Genomic DNA, 15,798 nt, shown 5'->3' with positions numbered 1-15,798 from the left:
GTAATCCTTGTCCGGGTGCGAGACCTTGTCAGTTGTATCTTGTACACAGGGGACAATTTGTTTGTCTGTACATATTCCTGAGCCTTATTCTGAGACCCAGTCAGTTTAGAAAACATTTGTTCTTTCCAAGTTGGCTTCTAAGCTTTCAGGTCGGGCCACGAGCCTTCCTCCTGGGGGTGAGTTGTCTCTGCTGAAGGGATGCCGGCCCGCACACCCCTGTGAGCACGGTCTCCTGCTGCGGTGCAGGCTGCAGCCTCCTGCCCCCTGTGGCCCGCCCATCGCGTGTCCCTCCAGCCCGAAGCTCTGTCCCCCCAACAAGCTGACGAGAACTCCAGGGACCTTCCGTCTCCTCCGCCAGGAGGGACCAGCCGTCGAGGGTCCGCCGTCTCACCAGGTGTGTGCAGCACGTGGCAATGCCCAGGGGAGGAAGCCCCCCGATCACCAGTCACCGTGCGTCCTCGCGTCACCAGCTTTCCCTGCGGGATAAGTAAAGACACCTCCTGAAAAGTTTCCTTCTCTTTCACTTATTTTTAAATACATGACAAGAAGGTGCTGTTCGATTGGGATGGTTGGGGGGTCAGTGTTTTATCTCTTCGTATTTTCTCAGGGTCCCTCAGAGCGACTTCGGGGTCAGTGAGGGGTGCGTTAGCCCCTGCTCCGGGAGCCAGCTTTCTAGGTCCGGATTAGACGCTGCTCAGAATGTCCTGGGTCCGACCACGGGAGGGAAGCAGAAGAACTGAGCTGGGGAGACCAGAGTTCCTCTGCCGACTGAAGACACTGGAGGTCTGTGCGCTGCTGGGGAGAATTATAAAATGGGGCGACTTCTCCGGAAAACAGTGTGGAGGCTCCTCAGAAAGTCAAAGTTAGACCTGCCCTGGGACCAGCAGCCACTGCTGGGTAAACGTGCGGAAGAACTGGGAGCAGGGTCCCCGGACAGCCGCGCACCGGCGCTCACCGCAGCGTTTGTCGCGGTAGAAGGGGCCGAAGCTGCCCGAGTGCCCATCAGTGGGCGAGTGGACACACAGAGCGTGGCCCAGCCACTCGGTGGGGTATCACTCAGCCTGGAAAGGGGGGCCATCCTGTCACAAGCTGCGTGCGCGTGGATGTGCGGACATCATGCTCAGTGAAGTAAGCCAGCCACAAAATACAAATACTGTACGATCTGCTTAGGTGAGGTCCCTAAAGTGTCAGATTCGCAGACACAGGAAGTGAAATGCTGGTCTCCAGGGGCGCCGTCGGCGGGTGCAGAGCCCGCGTTGGCTGATGAGCGGTTCTGCCGACTGAGTCACCTCGATGGATACTCTCGACCCTGCTGACCGTCTGCTGGTAAGTGGTCCAGGTGGTGACTCTTACGTTTTGACCATAAAAAAAGATGACAAAAGGCAGACGCGAGTCCCTTCCTGAGCCTGACCTTCAACTCTGCAGCTGTGGAAAGTCCCATAGCCGCTCAGCCTCGGTTTCCGCACTTGATCTTCCTGCCGTGAAATCGAACGTGGTCACAGGGCCCTGGGAGCCGCCGGGGCTCGGCCGGTCCTGCAGAGGCGGCCGACCAGGGCCCAGGGCCCCGCGTGCCCCGCGGAGGAGGGACCCGCCCTCGGACGCTGACCTCGTCCAGCAGAGCCGGGCAGACGTGAAGCCATCCATTCCTTTCCATTCTTAAGTCCTTGCGTGGAGATACGCTTATTTATTTCAGAGCGAGGGGAAGGGAGAGAGAGAGAGAGAAACATCGGCTGGTTGCCTCTCACCTGTGCCCCAACCGGGGACTGAACCTGAAACCTTTGGTGTCCGGGACGCTGCCCCTCCAACGAGCCGCCCGCCAGGGCGCTGTCCCATCTTTGAATCTGTTCTGTGAATGTCGCACGAATGACCTGCTCCCAGGCAGTGTGCCTTCTTCGGGTGGACGGTTAGCGGCGTACCCCAGAACGCCGAGCATCCCCGTTCAGTGAGGTTGTCTGGTGGCGGGAGCAGAGGCTGGCACACACGCGCAGACAGGCACACACGTTATTGTGAAGGCACGTGGGACGGAAAGCACACCCACGACTCGAGCGACCGCACTGAAGAGAAGGGGCGTTTGCGCCGGTGTCGCTCCGGGGTCTTCAGCCTGGTGAGGCATCAGTGTGTCTCAGCCCCACCCTACTTTCTGCCTCTCTCCAGCCTGTAGCCGGCAAGTCCTCTGTGTTTCCTAGTTCAAATCTGTACGTTCATTTTTGTCCTAAGCCAGGCCAGGGAGCCAGGGAGCCAGGGAGCCAGGGAGCCAGGGAGCCAGGGAGCCAGGTTCCAATGGGTGCTCTTCACTTAGCCTCGAGCTGGCACGGAGTGGGGAGCCGGGCTCTTCGAAGGCAGGGATGCCGGTGAGGTCGGGTCCTGGGCAAGACCTGATAAATAAACCTCCGTTCTCCTGGGTTCAGGAGGTGGAGAGAGGTTGTTTAACAAAAGGCTTGGATCACACGTCACCGCTGGTTCTGGTAATGCGACGTTGGGAGAGAGACTTTGGATTCGAGCAGAGGGGCCTGTGTTCAGTCCCGGGGATCACTGGGCCGAGCAGAGCCTCAGATGGGATCGCTTTCCAGATGAACCGGGCGGGCAAGCGCGGAGAGGAATCCCGTCTCCTCAGGCAGCTTGTTCCCAAGAGAAACAACAGCCCAGGTCCTTCGCCCGCCAGTCAGCCTCCTCCCCCGGACACAAAGGGCACTTTCCACGTCACCCTTGTGCTGTTTGGAAGGACGTTTTCATCACTCGTCTAACAATAGGAATGGAATAGGGAAATGGAAGGCAAGAAATATTGTTTATTCCACGGCTAAATTGGACTTATTTTTTTCTTCCCGCTCAGTCACCTCGTACAGTGTTTTCTGTCTCATGAAAACACTTGGAGGGCTGGGCTTGGTCCCAGACACCTTCTCTGCGGGGCAGGCGCAGGCCTCGCTGTCTCGTGTCTGCCTGTCCTCCAGGTGTCCTTGAAGGCCTCCACCTCGCCCGGGACTGTGCCACCGCTGGGCCATCCTGTTCCTGAGCGACCGGCCCCTCCTGCAGGTGCCCAGAGGGCTACACGGGCTGTGGCCCCCCCACGCTGATGGCCCCGCAGCTGGTCGCTCACCAGGCCCACGTGTCGCTCGGCACAGGTAGGCACACCCCGCCCTGGTCCTGGGCCGCCCCGAGGCGCCCTGACCCCGAGGACGCAGCCTGCCCGCCTCACCCCCGCACAAAGACCCGGCATAAAGGGACCCAGAGCCAGAGCAGCAGAGAAAATCGTGAAAGGGTGTGGAAAATACTAATTGGAGCTTTTGTCTTCTGACAGGTCTGTCTTGCGGCTTTCGGGGGGGGGGGGGTCTGAACTGCTGTGCTTTTGACCAAGAGCCTTTAGAAAGCAGATTAGAATTCTGCTTCTTCTTAGCTGCCCGTCTCCTCTCTGGAGGACACTGGGCAGGCACACGGGGTAACTGGAGGGTTTCCCATCAGCCCCGGTTCTGGTCCTGACTTACCTCAAGTGCCCCTTTCCCCCTGTCGCTGGGGACAAAAAGGGGAACAGACCACGTTCTGTGACTTCGTAAGTGGGGGTGTGGGGCCTCCCTGCTCCAGCCAAGCCCCCTCCGCGGGACTCTCCAATTAGTATTTAAATCACTTCTAACGAGGGGGCTGGAAACACGTGGCTGTTCTGGTTCAAGGGGGGCTGAGGCCAGTGGACGCTGCCCTTCCCAGGAACAGGACTGGCTCGTTCTAAAACTGGGTTTAGCTCTTGTTACTGTGGTGATGACTGGTCTTTGAGAGGTTGAGATACCTTCATTTCCTCCGACAAGGAGCTGCACCAACTGCAAGGGGACACCGCTGGGCAGAGGGGGCTGGGACAGCGGCCAGGGCACGCGGGCCCCTCCGCCTTCATGCCCTCGCGGCCGGGCCTCACTTTCTGGAGGGACTGCAGGGAAAGAGTGGACCTGAAGGAAAAGTTCCTGTCCAGGTCCCAGATCTGGGGACTTTGCCATATTGAGTAGGAGGGACCCTAACGGCGGATGCTCCTTCCGATGGCAGGAGGTGCAGTGATGGGCGGGCACAGGCGTCGTGGCATCGCTGCGACCATGGGGTCCGGTGGGGGCAGATGCGTGGACACCTTTGTTTATGTGGCCAAACCCATGTTTTTGGATTTGCTTGCTGGTGTGTTGGGTTTGCTCTGTTGACTGTCCCACGGACTTGTCTCCACAGAGTGTCTGAGACGAGCCAGCCTCCATGGCATCAGGAGCCATCTGCTCACATGGCATGGTCTGAGATGAGTTGGGGTGCCTTGTCCCCTGGGACTCTCTCAGAAGCGCCCCAGACCCAGCCTCGGAGCTGGTGCTTGTGTGTCAGCACCAGCATCTCGAGAGGGAGGGGCCGGAGCGGTGCTGCCCGGGCAGGACAGGAGAGCCCGCAGCACTCAGGACACCTGGGCACAGGCAGGAGGGTCGCCTCCTCATGGGGGACAGCACGTCCTCCTGTCCCCCCAAAACACTTCCCAAAGGCCAGGAAGCCAGCAGCCTGGGCGTCAGGGCCCATGGAGCCTGCCTTGGGCCTGGGAGACAACACCTGTCCCGCCGCAGGTGAAGGTCCAGACCCCAGGTCCATCCACGGGCCAGGCTGACAAGTGCAGACCTTCTCCCGTTGCACAGACACGGTGAGTTCGTGCCTGAGTGCCGGAGACAGCAGGGGTCGCCACCAGAACAGCGGGCTCCTGCTTGTGACACCCACCGGGGGCGACACACGGCCAGTCCCGAGGGAAGGGCCCAACTGGCCAACCTGTGTAGGCGCCAGACACGGGCCTGGGGCCTGCGTGAGCACGAAACACCTGTGGGAAGCTGGGACTCCCAGAGGCCTGCACGGCCATGAAACGAGGCTGCAGCCCACGAGCCGTCCAGTCTGAGTCCTCCCTCTCCCCAGGGATCCCCAACAACTGATTAAGAAAGAACGGCTCAGGACGGAGATTTCCAGGGCCCAGGAGGTGAGGTGACGATGGCTCCAGAGAAGCCCAGGGCCCAGAGGACGGCCTGCCGAGGCCCCGGGGCCACAGTTCGTGAGCACCCAGAGGAAACGGGACACAGGGAGGAGAGCACACAAGGAAAAGCCGCTCCAAACAGCCACAGAAGTCACAGAAGTGCAAGAATAACAACCTGGGAGACTAGCGGTCAAACTGCTAAGCTTAAGGCACAACAGGGAAGAAAATGAATCCACTGATTTAAAAAAGAAGCACATGGACCTTTCAGGAGCTAAAACACAGAGCACCTGGGCTGCAGGTCTCTGGGCTCCCGTGACTAGAGGGGAGGGTCTGTAGGGGGCACACGTGCTCGCCTGCCCACCTGGGGCCACCTTGCAATGAAGATGATGCCCCAGGGCCAGTTTCTCAGGTGTTCTGACGCCCTGACCGACCTGCCGGAAACAAGTCTGAAAGTGTGAGAGAAAACTGCAGAACTGGACATTGTATCAAAGAAAACACAAGAAGGAAGAACAGAGGTAAGTGGATGAGAAGATGACAAAGATGTTTAAAAAATTCCGAGAATAGAATGGAAAAAGCACTAAGCACAGTAGAACTTACTGAGAACTGGAGAAAAACATGTCTTTCCACTGAAGAAAACTTTTCTTTAAAAAAATCACCTAGACACAGTACAGTACACTATTTTTAAAAAATCAAACAAAGAGGAAATCTGAAAGGAAACAGAGAAAAGACTGATTAAGTACATATTTAGACTTGCAAATGCATCTTGCCAGCAACAACACAGTCAAGAATCTCCAAAAACTTAAGACAAAATAGCTTTCGATCTAGCATTTTATACCCAGCAAAAATTATCATTTGTAAGTGAGAAAATAGACATTTTTAGACAAAGACTAAAACTGCTTACTACTCTCGTCCTGGCCGGTTTGGCTCAGCGGTTAGAGCGTCGACCTGCGGTCCTGAGAGACCCGGGTTCAGTTCCCGCTAAGGGCACGTACCTCGGTTGCAGTTTGTCCCCGGCCCTGGTTGGTCGTGCAGGTGGCAGCCACTCGATGTGTCCCTTCACATCGATGTTTCTCTCTCTCTCTCTGTTCCTCTCTCTCCCTCCCACTCTACCTGAACAAAAAAATGGGAAAATGTCCTCGAGTGAGGATAAAAAATAAAACTGCTTACTACTCTCAAGAGAGGCGGGAGGTGAGATGGTGTGCCCACCCGCACTGTGCCCACCCACACTCTGACCCACCCTCACTGTGACCCACCCGCACTGTGCACACCCACACTCTGGCACACACGCACTGTGCACACCCGCAGTGACACACCCGCACTGTGCCCACCCACTGAAATGCCGGACTCTGGGGTCACTTGGCTGAGAGTGCAGATCCGGGCTTACACTCTCGGCCGTTACCAGCGTCTGCATTTCCTCATCTGAGAAACGAAGGTAATAGGAGAACCACGTACAAATCAAAACAGCACCTACAGCGGGAGTTCACCGGGTCACCCCTTTCTTCTGTCGCGTTGGCTGGGAAGCTGGGCCCCGACACGGGTGGGCTGGCTGTGACTGGGGCTCCGTCGGCCGGCGTGGGCTCCGTGGGCACCCTGTGCTTCCTGACACACCAGGGCTGGTTCCCAGGGGAGAAGGCTCAGTCAGACCCATGAACGCCGACCAGAAGGCACAGCGTCCCTTCCTCCACATCCTGTGGGGCCCACAGATCACAGGGGCAGTTTGGCTGGAGGAGGAGGGAAATGGGCCCTAGTTCCAGGCTTTAGTAAAGGTCCCATTGCAAAGAGCGAGTGTGTGACCCACTTTGGAAACAGCGCGGAGCGGCCAGGTGTCTGTCCCGCACGATGGAGCAGGGGTTGGGGAGGCCTTAGCGACAGTCACACTGGAGCAGGGAGCCATGGAGAGGTGAAGGGTAAACAGACAGGGGCAGACCAGAGTAATGCAAGTAGAGCCTGAAGTGGGCCCTGTCCCAGCTGGTTCCAGGGGCAGGAAGCAGGCCTCTGTGCCCTGGCAGAGGGAGTGAGAAGTCCCAGGGGCCGGGTCACCAGGCACTCGGAGGCCCCTGGAAGGAGGGATGGACAAGCAGCTAAATGAGTACGTTCCCCACTGAGGGAGAAACAGACGTCTGTCGGCTGGGCCCCTCCCACGTGGTGGAAGCCAGCGTAAGTGAAGCGTCCAGAAAGTCCCTTCCTACCCCGGAACATCCCTTCCGGATGGTAAGTTCTGTGAACAGCCCTGCTCGGGGGCTGTGCTCTCCACGGAGAGGTTGGCCGATGGTTCTCAAGCCACAGTAGGCGTGAAAGACTGGTCCCTTCTCAGGAATGACTCTGGTTGTGACCTCAGATACGAGACTCCGCCCCTCACTGAGTCCTGAAGTCCTCGTGTCCTCCTCCTTTCTACCTGACCACGTGACTGGGTGTGACGGGAGACGCCCCCAGGACAGAGCCAGTCTCTCGGCGGGGAAATCGTGTGCATTGTCACCCAGGTGAAGGATCACCTCCAAAAGCAGAGGACGGGTCTTACGTGCCAGGGGGCTTTCCGGTGTGGGCCGGACAAACCATCCTGCTCAGGCACGTGGATTTCCAGAGAGCCCTCGGCTTCCGTGTGCCAAGTGCTTGAGAGCACTTGTGAGAACAAAAGTAGACAGAGGGACGCGGACCCGGGAATCTGCATATGGCACCGAGGACAGACACACAGCCAGACACTGTGAGCATGGAAGACAAACCGTGTTTCCCAGGACTGTCTTCCTCCCAGAGGGCCGAGAGCGGTCAGGAAAGGCTCAGGCGGGCTGGCAGGAGGAACTGGGCCCGCACGGATGCCTTCCGAGTCTCCTGGGATCCAGATGGGGAGACCGAGCCGCACGGCCAGGCCACAGCACACGGCCGTGTGTGACCGCCGGAGCTCTAGTTCTTGGTGCAGCTCTTCTGTGAGCTGGGAGGACATGAGCAGCCCGTTGATCACAGGTCACCCAGAAAAGAACCCAGCAGAGAACCTCCTATGGACACTTGGGGTGCCGCTGCCCGGGCCGGAGAGCTGTGCTGTCTTCGGGGCTCCATGGTCTTTCTTTCCTGGCATCCGAGGACCACTGCTCAGAGTCTTCTCTGAGCCACAAGCCCTGCCCACCTGCCCTCCTTGCGCACCACAGGCCCCCCGGCCCCTGGCGCAGGGCTGTGGGAGTGAGGCCTGGAGGAAATGCAGCCGTCAGAACTGCGGGCTCCAGACCCTCACTCGGGTCTGCTTCTTGGTTGTCTTCTGGTTCTGGGTGACCCGAGAACATGGCCACACATCCTTTGACCCACAAAGAAGAAACTTTTGAAATAATCAAGAGTTTTTGAAAATCAGCTATGATGCCACAGACAGGGCTGGCGAGAAGAGCGAACCCCGAGAGGCACAGACCCTGCGTCTAAGGGGAGCCCCTCTCTGGGGACCTAGAAGGAGAATCAGCCGACAGTGCGGAGGAAACAGGGAGACTCTCATGGAGTCGGGGGTTCTCTGGGCAGAGGCTGCACAACGGCTTGTCACCCTGTGGCTCCTCTTTGGCCTGTTCAAGATCCTGAGTCAGGACAAGGTGGTGGCTCAGTCCAGCAGCAGGACTCAGACCCTGATCCTTCTCAGTGGACGAGGAGGGCCAGCTGCTTGGCCCCAGGGGGCAGCGCATGTGCCCAGAGGTGTGGTCAGGGGGCTGGGGCCCCGCCTCTGGCGGCCACGAGGGATGCACTACCCCCGAGGAGGGGAGCCAGCCTGGGAACCTGCTCAACGGCGGCCGGAGCTGCAGCCCGTCCTGCTGGACGTCTCCTGCGTTTTCCTGCGGGTCCTCTGAGGGGCGACCCGAGGTCCTACCTGAACTCCAGCAGAAGTTCTTCCATTTCTTTGGCAGGAAGGACAAGGCAGGAGACTCTTGAGGCTCGCACCCTGCAGCCCGATGACCTTGAAAGAGTCCTGGCGGGACTGACGCATGACTGGCTGTTCCGGGAGCGTCCAGCCCAGCCAGCTCCACCGGGCGTACAGTGAGGACCACAGCCTGCACAGGTGCGGCCCAGGAGGCGCCTCACGGCTGGGCCCTCAAAGAGCTTGTGAGCGTCACTGAAAGCTCAGGGCACAGGGGCCGGTCATGCTCTGGGTCCCGCAGGGGATCCCTGACTTGGCATGATGGGCCCCAGGGGCTCCAAAGGTTAGAGGCTCACTCGGGCCACCTCATAGTGGGGGACTTGCCACAAGGCGGTCGGGAGGCAGGGATCCCAGCGGACTGGGGAGCGGTCATCAGGCTCCCAGACGGCTGTGGTGCAGTTTGCGCTGGGCGTCTGTCTTTGACCTGGTTAGACTCCATCCTTCCAGTGGGCAGAGATTTCACACCTGCCCACCGAGGGGCTTCCGGCCTGGTGCCCTCACTGTGCCGATCAGCAGCTACTTCCTGCATAAGGAGCACCCTGAGGTCACTTCCTGCAGCGGGGACCTGGGGTGGGGCGAAGGCACCCACCGGGCCACGCGTCCAGTACGGCTTAGAAACAAAACAAGGTTCCTCTCTCAGCCCAGAGGGTCCCATCCTGATGCCCAAGATACTGACGGGTTATCGGAATGAAAAAACCTGCAGCAAAGTGCATTTCAGGAGAAACCGCATGGATTGCTGCGCACTGGTACTTAGGCAGTTCTCGATCTTGGCACCAATGGGAACCCCTGGGCTTCTAAACTCCCAAGGCCTCGCCCCAGAAACCCCACGTGATAGGAGGGCATGGACCCAGGAATCAGTACCCCCGTTGTGTTGAGAAATAATGGACACCCATCCCGCGTACGTTCACGGCAGACAGCTTGCTGGTCTGACCACACGCATCATGGACAACTACAGTAGGTCTGCTAACTCCACCTTCAGGCGGATCCAACAGCAAGGACAGAACAACCAAAGGAAAAGGACGACGATTCTCCTTGTGATGAGAAGCTCGGGGTTTCCTCTCTGGACCCTCCTGTGTCCCCATGTGGTGTCCACTGCCAAGTGTTCGCGCAGAGTGTTTGCACCAACTGTCCACGCAGAGTGTTCGCCCTAGGACCTGTCATCCCAACTGAGTCTGTACCTCTGTCCAGCTTCCTCCAGCCCCCCTCCACCTCTGCCAACCACAGTCTGAGCTTTTCTAAAAAAATTCGATATAAAAGTGACATCATACAGCATCCCAAAATGTTGCATTTCCCCCTCAGGGTTCATGCCAGCCTCTCCTCAGAGGTGTGTGTGTTTGCATTGCTGTTCTTTAGGTAGGGCTGGTCCTTACTTTTTCCTTTTCAGTCAAGTTTATATCTTTCTCCAGGAGCTATAGCTTCTCAAGTAATTGCTGGACTTCCCCAAATCAAACAACACAAGGACAAGAAAGTACGATGTCTTTACTATACACTCTTGGGTCCCTGGTGTGTTTCTGTCCCTGTCCCCAGGTAGTAGCCTCTGTGACCTGGAGCCCCAGGTAACTGGAAGAAGGTATTCTCTCCTTTCATAGTGAAGCCCTGGACTTACCTTGCTGCTGCCGTCACAGACGATATCTGTGAATTGAAGGCTAGTTTTCGTTTTATTTGAGAAGCTCAGCTTGCTTTTTGTACTTTGCTAACTTGTTGTTGGTCACCATGGAAGACTGACATTTGAGAAATGTATAAAGAAATTGAAGAGTTCAGATAACCTGGATTAGGGCCTGTGTTACTTCAACGTTATTCATACTTGTGACATCCTTTGGAAAATAAGGTCCGTGTTCATCTTATTTTGTTTTTTACAGATGCTCTTTTGTAGAGATATTCTAAAACATCCGACTTGTGGGCAGGCAGGAAGCTGTTGCATATTTGGGGGACTACCTGATGTGAAGAAAGGCAGACAAAGACTCTTTCTGGGTTCATTATCTTCATCAGGAGGAAACTATGGATTAAGAACATCTCTGTACTGAGGAACGAGGCTCACTTCCTCTCTTCACTCCAGTTTCCCATCCACGGCTCTGCTTCTGCACTTTCGGTTGCCCCTGGTTAACCATGGTCTGAAAATTCCAGAAATACATGAACCATACGTTTAAATCGTGTGCCACTCTGAGCAGCAGGATAAAATCTCACACTGCCCGTCGGTTCTGCTCGGATGAGAACCACCCCTTTGTCCAGCACTCTGTCCATCCTGTCAACATTACCCCACCCATCGGCCACTTAGCCACCTCCTTCATCAGATGGACCATCGAGGAATCAGTGCTTGTGCTCAGGTCACCCCGATTCCACTTCATAAAGCCACATCCTCATGATGTGCTACAGTCTATCTCATTACGTTGTTGTTGTTTATCTCTTACGGTGCCTCATTTATACACTGAACTGGGTCACAGGCGTGTACACAGGGAAAACAGTACATTTCAGGTTCAGCACCAGGCACCCACTGGGGGTCTTGGAGCATATCCCCCGTAAGGAGGGGCCACTGTACTATTTATGAGATTTGAAAAGGCTGAAGAAGTTGGTCAAAATCTACATTTCCAGTTTTCTACCCCTTCCTCCTCATTAATTCATTGGTAACAGTTTCCAAGGGTTGATCCACATCATGTCAGCGTCTTTAATGGATGTACATAAACTCAGACCCATTGCCGAAACATTATCACCCTCTCAGAAAGACAAGAAAGATGTAGTTTCTGGCCAGATGGCAGGACAGATAGAGCATTAAACACTCTTACTAAAAACGCCAGCAGGCCTGGCCGGTGTGGCTCAGTGGATGAAGCATCGTCCCATGGACTGAGAGGTCCCGGTTCTATTCCCAGTTAGGGCACATGCCCAGGTTGTGGGCTTGATCCCCAGTGGGGGGCGTGCAGGAGGCAGCCAATACATGTTTCTTTCACACTGATCTCTCTCTCCTCCTCCTCCTCTCTTTCTGAAATAAATTTTTAAAATTTTTTATTTATTTTAGAGAGAGAGGAAGAGGGACAGAGAGATAGAAACATGGACAAGAGAGAACATGGATTGGCCGCCTCCTGCATGCCCCTCACTGAGGATCGGGCCCACAACCTGGGCATGTACCCTGACTGGGAATAGAACAGGTGACCTCCTGGTGCAGGGTCGACACTCAACCACTAAGCCACACTGGCCCAGCTTAAATCAATTTTTTTTTTTTAAAGTATCCTCAGCCCTGTCCAGTTTGGGTCAGCAGTTAGAGCATCGGCCCATGGACCAAAGAGCCACAGGTTCGATTCCCGGTTAAGGTAAGGGCACTGTAGTTGGATTGCAAGTTTGATCCCCAGCCCCGGTCAGGGTAGTGCAGGAGGCAACCAATCGATGTCTCTCTCTCACATGGATGTTTTCCTATCTCTCTCCCTCCCTCCCTCCAATTCTATCTAAAAATAAATCAAGAAAAATATCCTCTGGTGAGGATTTTTTTTAAAGTGTCCTCAGGTGAGAATTTCATTTAACTATGAAAGTCACACTTTTAGTAAGTGAATGAGCCTTCAAAAAAGGCAGGAAAGTCCTCTGAGGACGGAGGTGAAGCATGTCCAGGTGTAAGTGAACTTGCACCCGGGGCCCGGTGGGGAGGGGACGAGGGAGCAGCCGGTGATGCTCAGGGAGGGCGGAGTTCAGAGACCACCATGTGGAGCAGGGACGCGGGAGTGGCTCCATCCTCGGGAAGGGTCACCTGGTGGCTCCTGTGTGTCTGCAGGTACGTTGGGAAGGAGTCCAAGCAGCCCAAGGGGCTGGGGCCCGCTTTTCCGACGTGGAGCGTCAGACGACCGCCCAGCGCTACATCACAAATTTTACAAGAGGCTTTATGAACAAAAGATCCTGACACAGATATTCTACATCCCATCTGTCGTCTGCTGGTGAGATGGAAGAAAGCAGGATTGGGGGCAAACGGGCCCATAAATATGTATTAGGTTAGATTTCTATGGCTGCCTTCTCCACCATCATTCTGGTAAAATTCAATCAATTCAGTTGCAGCCTCCTTTATTGACGTTATCCACTTAGTGAGAAACACGAGCCTCCATGCCCTGAAGGTGTGGTGTCCCACGGGGACACCTGTGGTCCTGGTGCCTGGCCCACTCAGCCAGGCCAGCACTGAGCACGCCTTCCTTTGTCCTGTGGCTACTTTAAGAGCTCACATCCAACGCAGCTTACCCTCTCCACGAGACACATGAGTCCCGTTTCATCCTGGCTGGCCCCCACCCCTGCCATCAGGTGATTACTGAGCCACGGCTTAAACCAGTCGTGAGAAAAAATGCATTTTCACTTTCAAATACTCCTTCATGAAGGTCTTAGATTTGGTCCAGGTCTGTCCTATGAATTACAACTCTGTCTGCGGGACATGGAGACAGTCCCTTCAACACGATCTCTTTAAATGTCCAAGGGCAGCTGCCCCAGCGACTCTCTCCCTTGGGTCCCGGACACCTGCCTCCTGAACATCCTCTCACCCCTGCGGGACTTTTTTCGCTTTGCACAGAGACATCTCCAGACCCGTTCTTATCACTCACAGTGACAGACTGTCTTTTACTTTGCACTTCTGTGTCAAGTACTGTGTGGGGCATTCGGCAAACATGGACGCCCACCCCGGAAATGGCTTCGTCAGGGCTCACAAGGATGTGTGACCTGGGGTGCGGCAGGGAGCCCCCACACGCAATGCGTCCGGCACGCCACGACCCGAGCTCGATGTGAGCATTTTAATGAAAGAATTGTGATTTTGGGTTCCATTACAGGCCAACACCGTCAGGCACTTCCCATGCAAACAAGGCGACCCAAAGCCCAAGCCTCCACCACGTCACACAACCCCCACTCCTGTTTCTTGGAGTTTAGAGGACAAGACCGTGGATAGGTGGGCCAGTGTGGGACCTCACGTCCTGGGGGAGTTTATGAAATTGCCGGACAACACGAAGGTGGTGAAAACTAAGCGACGCCCCAACGTGCGACCTGGCTTAGGGCCATTTTCCTCACGAGTGTTCCCATCACCGAGACTGGCAGTCGGTTTGCAAGGTGTGTGAGGCTGGGAGTCATCATTCTCAGTATTATTTGTATGGAAACGTGAGGTTGTGTGACTTGCCCACCGATCACTGTTTTACAGATTGCTCAGCGCATATTTGGATTTAAATCAGTCAATTTGACTCCAGGTAGCAAATGATACCTGGAAAATACCGAGAGTTCCTGTGAGCGTCGGAGACATCAGGTAACCGATGAGCAGATCAGCCCTGTTCTGCCGAGCGACCCTCTGGAGCAACCCCAAGCGGCTGCTTACCCTTCCCTCAGGGGGCCTGAGGGGTGAGGCTTCTCCCTCCTGGGTGTTTCCACGTGTAGAATCGTCCTGCTTTCCCATCCTCCGGCCTTTTGCCTTTTGTGAGGCGTGTGCTTGAATTGGCTTCTTTTAAATTTTCGGCATTAACATTTTAGTCGTTTCTGTTCATTTAGTGTATTTTTTATCAGCATGATTAGCCAGTACACTGCACTTTGTTTGAGTGATGAGATTTATCATAACTACTTCAAGTGGTGACCGCCCCCAGGACCCTCTCCATCCCCCCCACAGCGTGTCCTCAGGCTCTGCCCGGCCGGTGTCACCCTCGCTGGGGGGAACTCTCCGTCTGCCCTGCGTCCCGGCGCCGGTTGGAGGAGCACCCAGCTGAGGACAGGCATGTCCTGGCCGTGTGCCCAGTGCCCGGAGCTGTGACTGTGCGGTGCCTGCTCTCAGGAATGTGAGCCAAACAAATGCACATGCAGACAACTGAGTAAGGCAGAGAGGACATGTGTCCCCACGAAAGGGATCCTCGATGCCGTGATTTTAGAAATTCCATAAGTGTGTTTCATTACTAAGTCCTTGAAAATCAGGGACTTGGGGTATGTTCTAGGCGACAGGTCTACTTATCCAATAGTCAGTCCTTAAAAACGATGACCCGAGTTGAAATGCCAAACCCTCGCTGAAATGTGTCTGCTGTCAGACACAGGACAAACGGGCTCCGTGTTTCTTCACGTGGCAGTTTCCTGAAAAGCTCTGCGGGGGCGGAGGCCTCGTCCTCGGACGAGCTTCTCTGTCGGGCTGGGTGACTGGCAACGAGCTCGGACCCCCAGGGCCCTGTGGACCGCAGAGACATCCCCCAGCTCCGGGGAGGGGTCGGCGCGTGAGTGTGATGACTGCGCCGTCGTCTTCCTCGGCCGAGACCTTCCTTCCACCGAGAAAGCAGACAAGTCCTCGGCCGTCTGGGGTGGCGACGGGGCGGCCGCTCGCCGCTCACAGGTGCCGGGCCCCCCCTGCCAGGAGCCTCCCAGCCTGGCCCCCGGGGGCTGCGGGCGGAGAGACTGCCTGGCCGGTGCGCTGTGAGGGGAGCGGGTGAGGCCGGCGGGTTCAGGCCCACGTGTCAGCGCCGAGGCCCTGGGCCTTCTCCTCCCGCCTCCCAGTCAGCACGCAGCCCCAGTCACTCCTCGTTTACGTCACCACGCAGCCCAGCCACGCCCCAGTACGTCACCACGCAGCCCACCACTCCTTGTTTACGTCACCACGTAGCCCCAGCCACGCCCCGGCACGTCACCACGCAGCCCATCACTCCTCGTTTACGTCACCACGTAGCCCCAGCCACGCCCCTGTACGTCACCACGCAGCCCCAGCCACGCCCCGGCACGTCTAGCCTGTCTGAGTCCTTCTTGGCATTTGTTTCTTGAAGGACCCAAACCGACGAGTCTATTAAAGAAGTGGGGGGAAATCATCTTATTCACAAAATAAAGGGAAATCATAAGATGAAACGATCTAGAAAAATTACTTACAATCGGCAGTGAGTCCGCGGTCGAGAGCTCTTGGCAAACCCGGCCGGAAGGAAAACCACACATCCCGTAAAGGTGGTTCTTTAAAAGCTTTTAAACAGCAACATAGTAACAGTGCAGCGACCGG

The 15,798-nt window shown here is 56.2% G+C and overlaps 1 protein-coding gene across 1 annotated transcript; it reads left to right on the top strand.

The window, feature by feature from the left end:
* Positions 1-2,345: 2,345 nt before the first annotated feature.
* Positions 2,346-15,234, top strand: ALPK1 (alpha kinase 1). The gene is given in 20 exon segments (XM_036282296.1): positions 2,346-2,356; positions 2,961-3,054; positions 3,056-3,119; positions 7,526-7,627; positions 7,630-7,843; positions 7,845-7,900; positions 7,903-7,990; positions 8,101-8,282; positions 8,458-8,565; positions 8,568-8,778; positions 8,780-8,923; positions 8,925-8,962; positions 10,703-10,744; positions 10,747-10,845; positions 12,594-12,632; positions 12,635-12,691; positions 12,694-12,757; positions 13,720-13,818; positions 13,820-13,888; positions 14,985-15,234. Coding segments are annotated over 20 exon segments (2,031 nt in total).
* Positions 15,235-15,798: the final 564 nt, after the last annotated feature.

The sequence above is a fragment of the Molossus molossus genome, unplaced genomic scaffold, assembly GCF_014108415.1.
Source record: "Molossus molossus isolate mMolMol1 unplaced genomic scaffold, mMolMol1.p scaffold_m16_p_4, whole genome shotgun sequence".
Classification (NCBI taxonomy): domain Eukaryota; kingdom Metazoa; phylum Chordata; class Mammalia; order Chiroptera; family Molossidae; genus Molossus; species Molossus molossus.
This window is presented reverse-complemented; position numbering and strand designations above follow the sequence as displayed.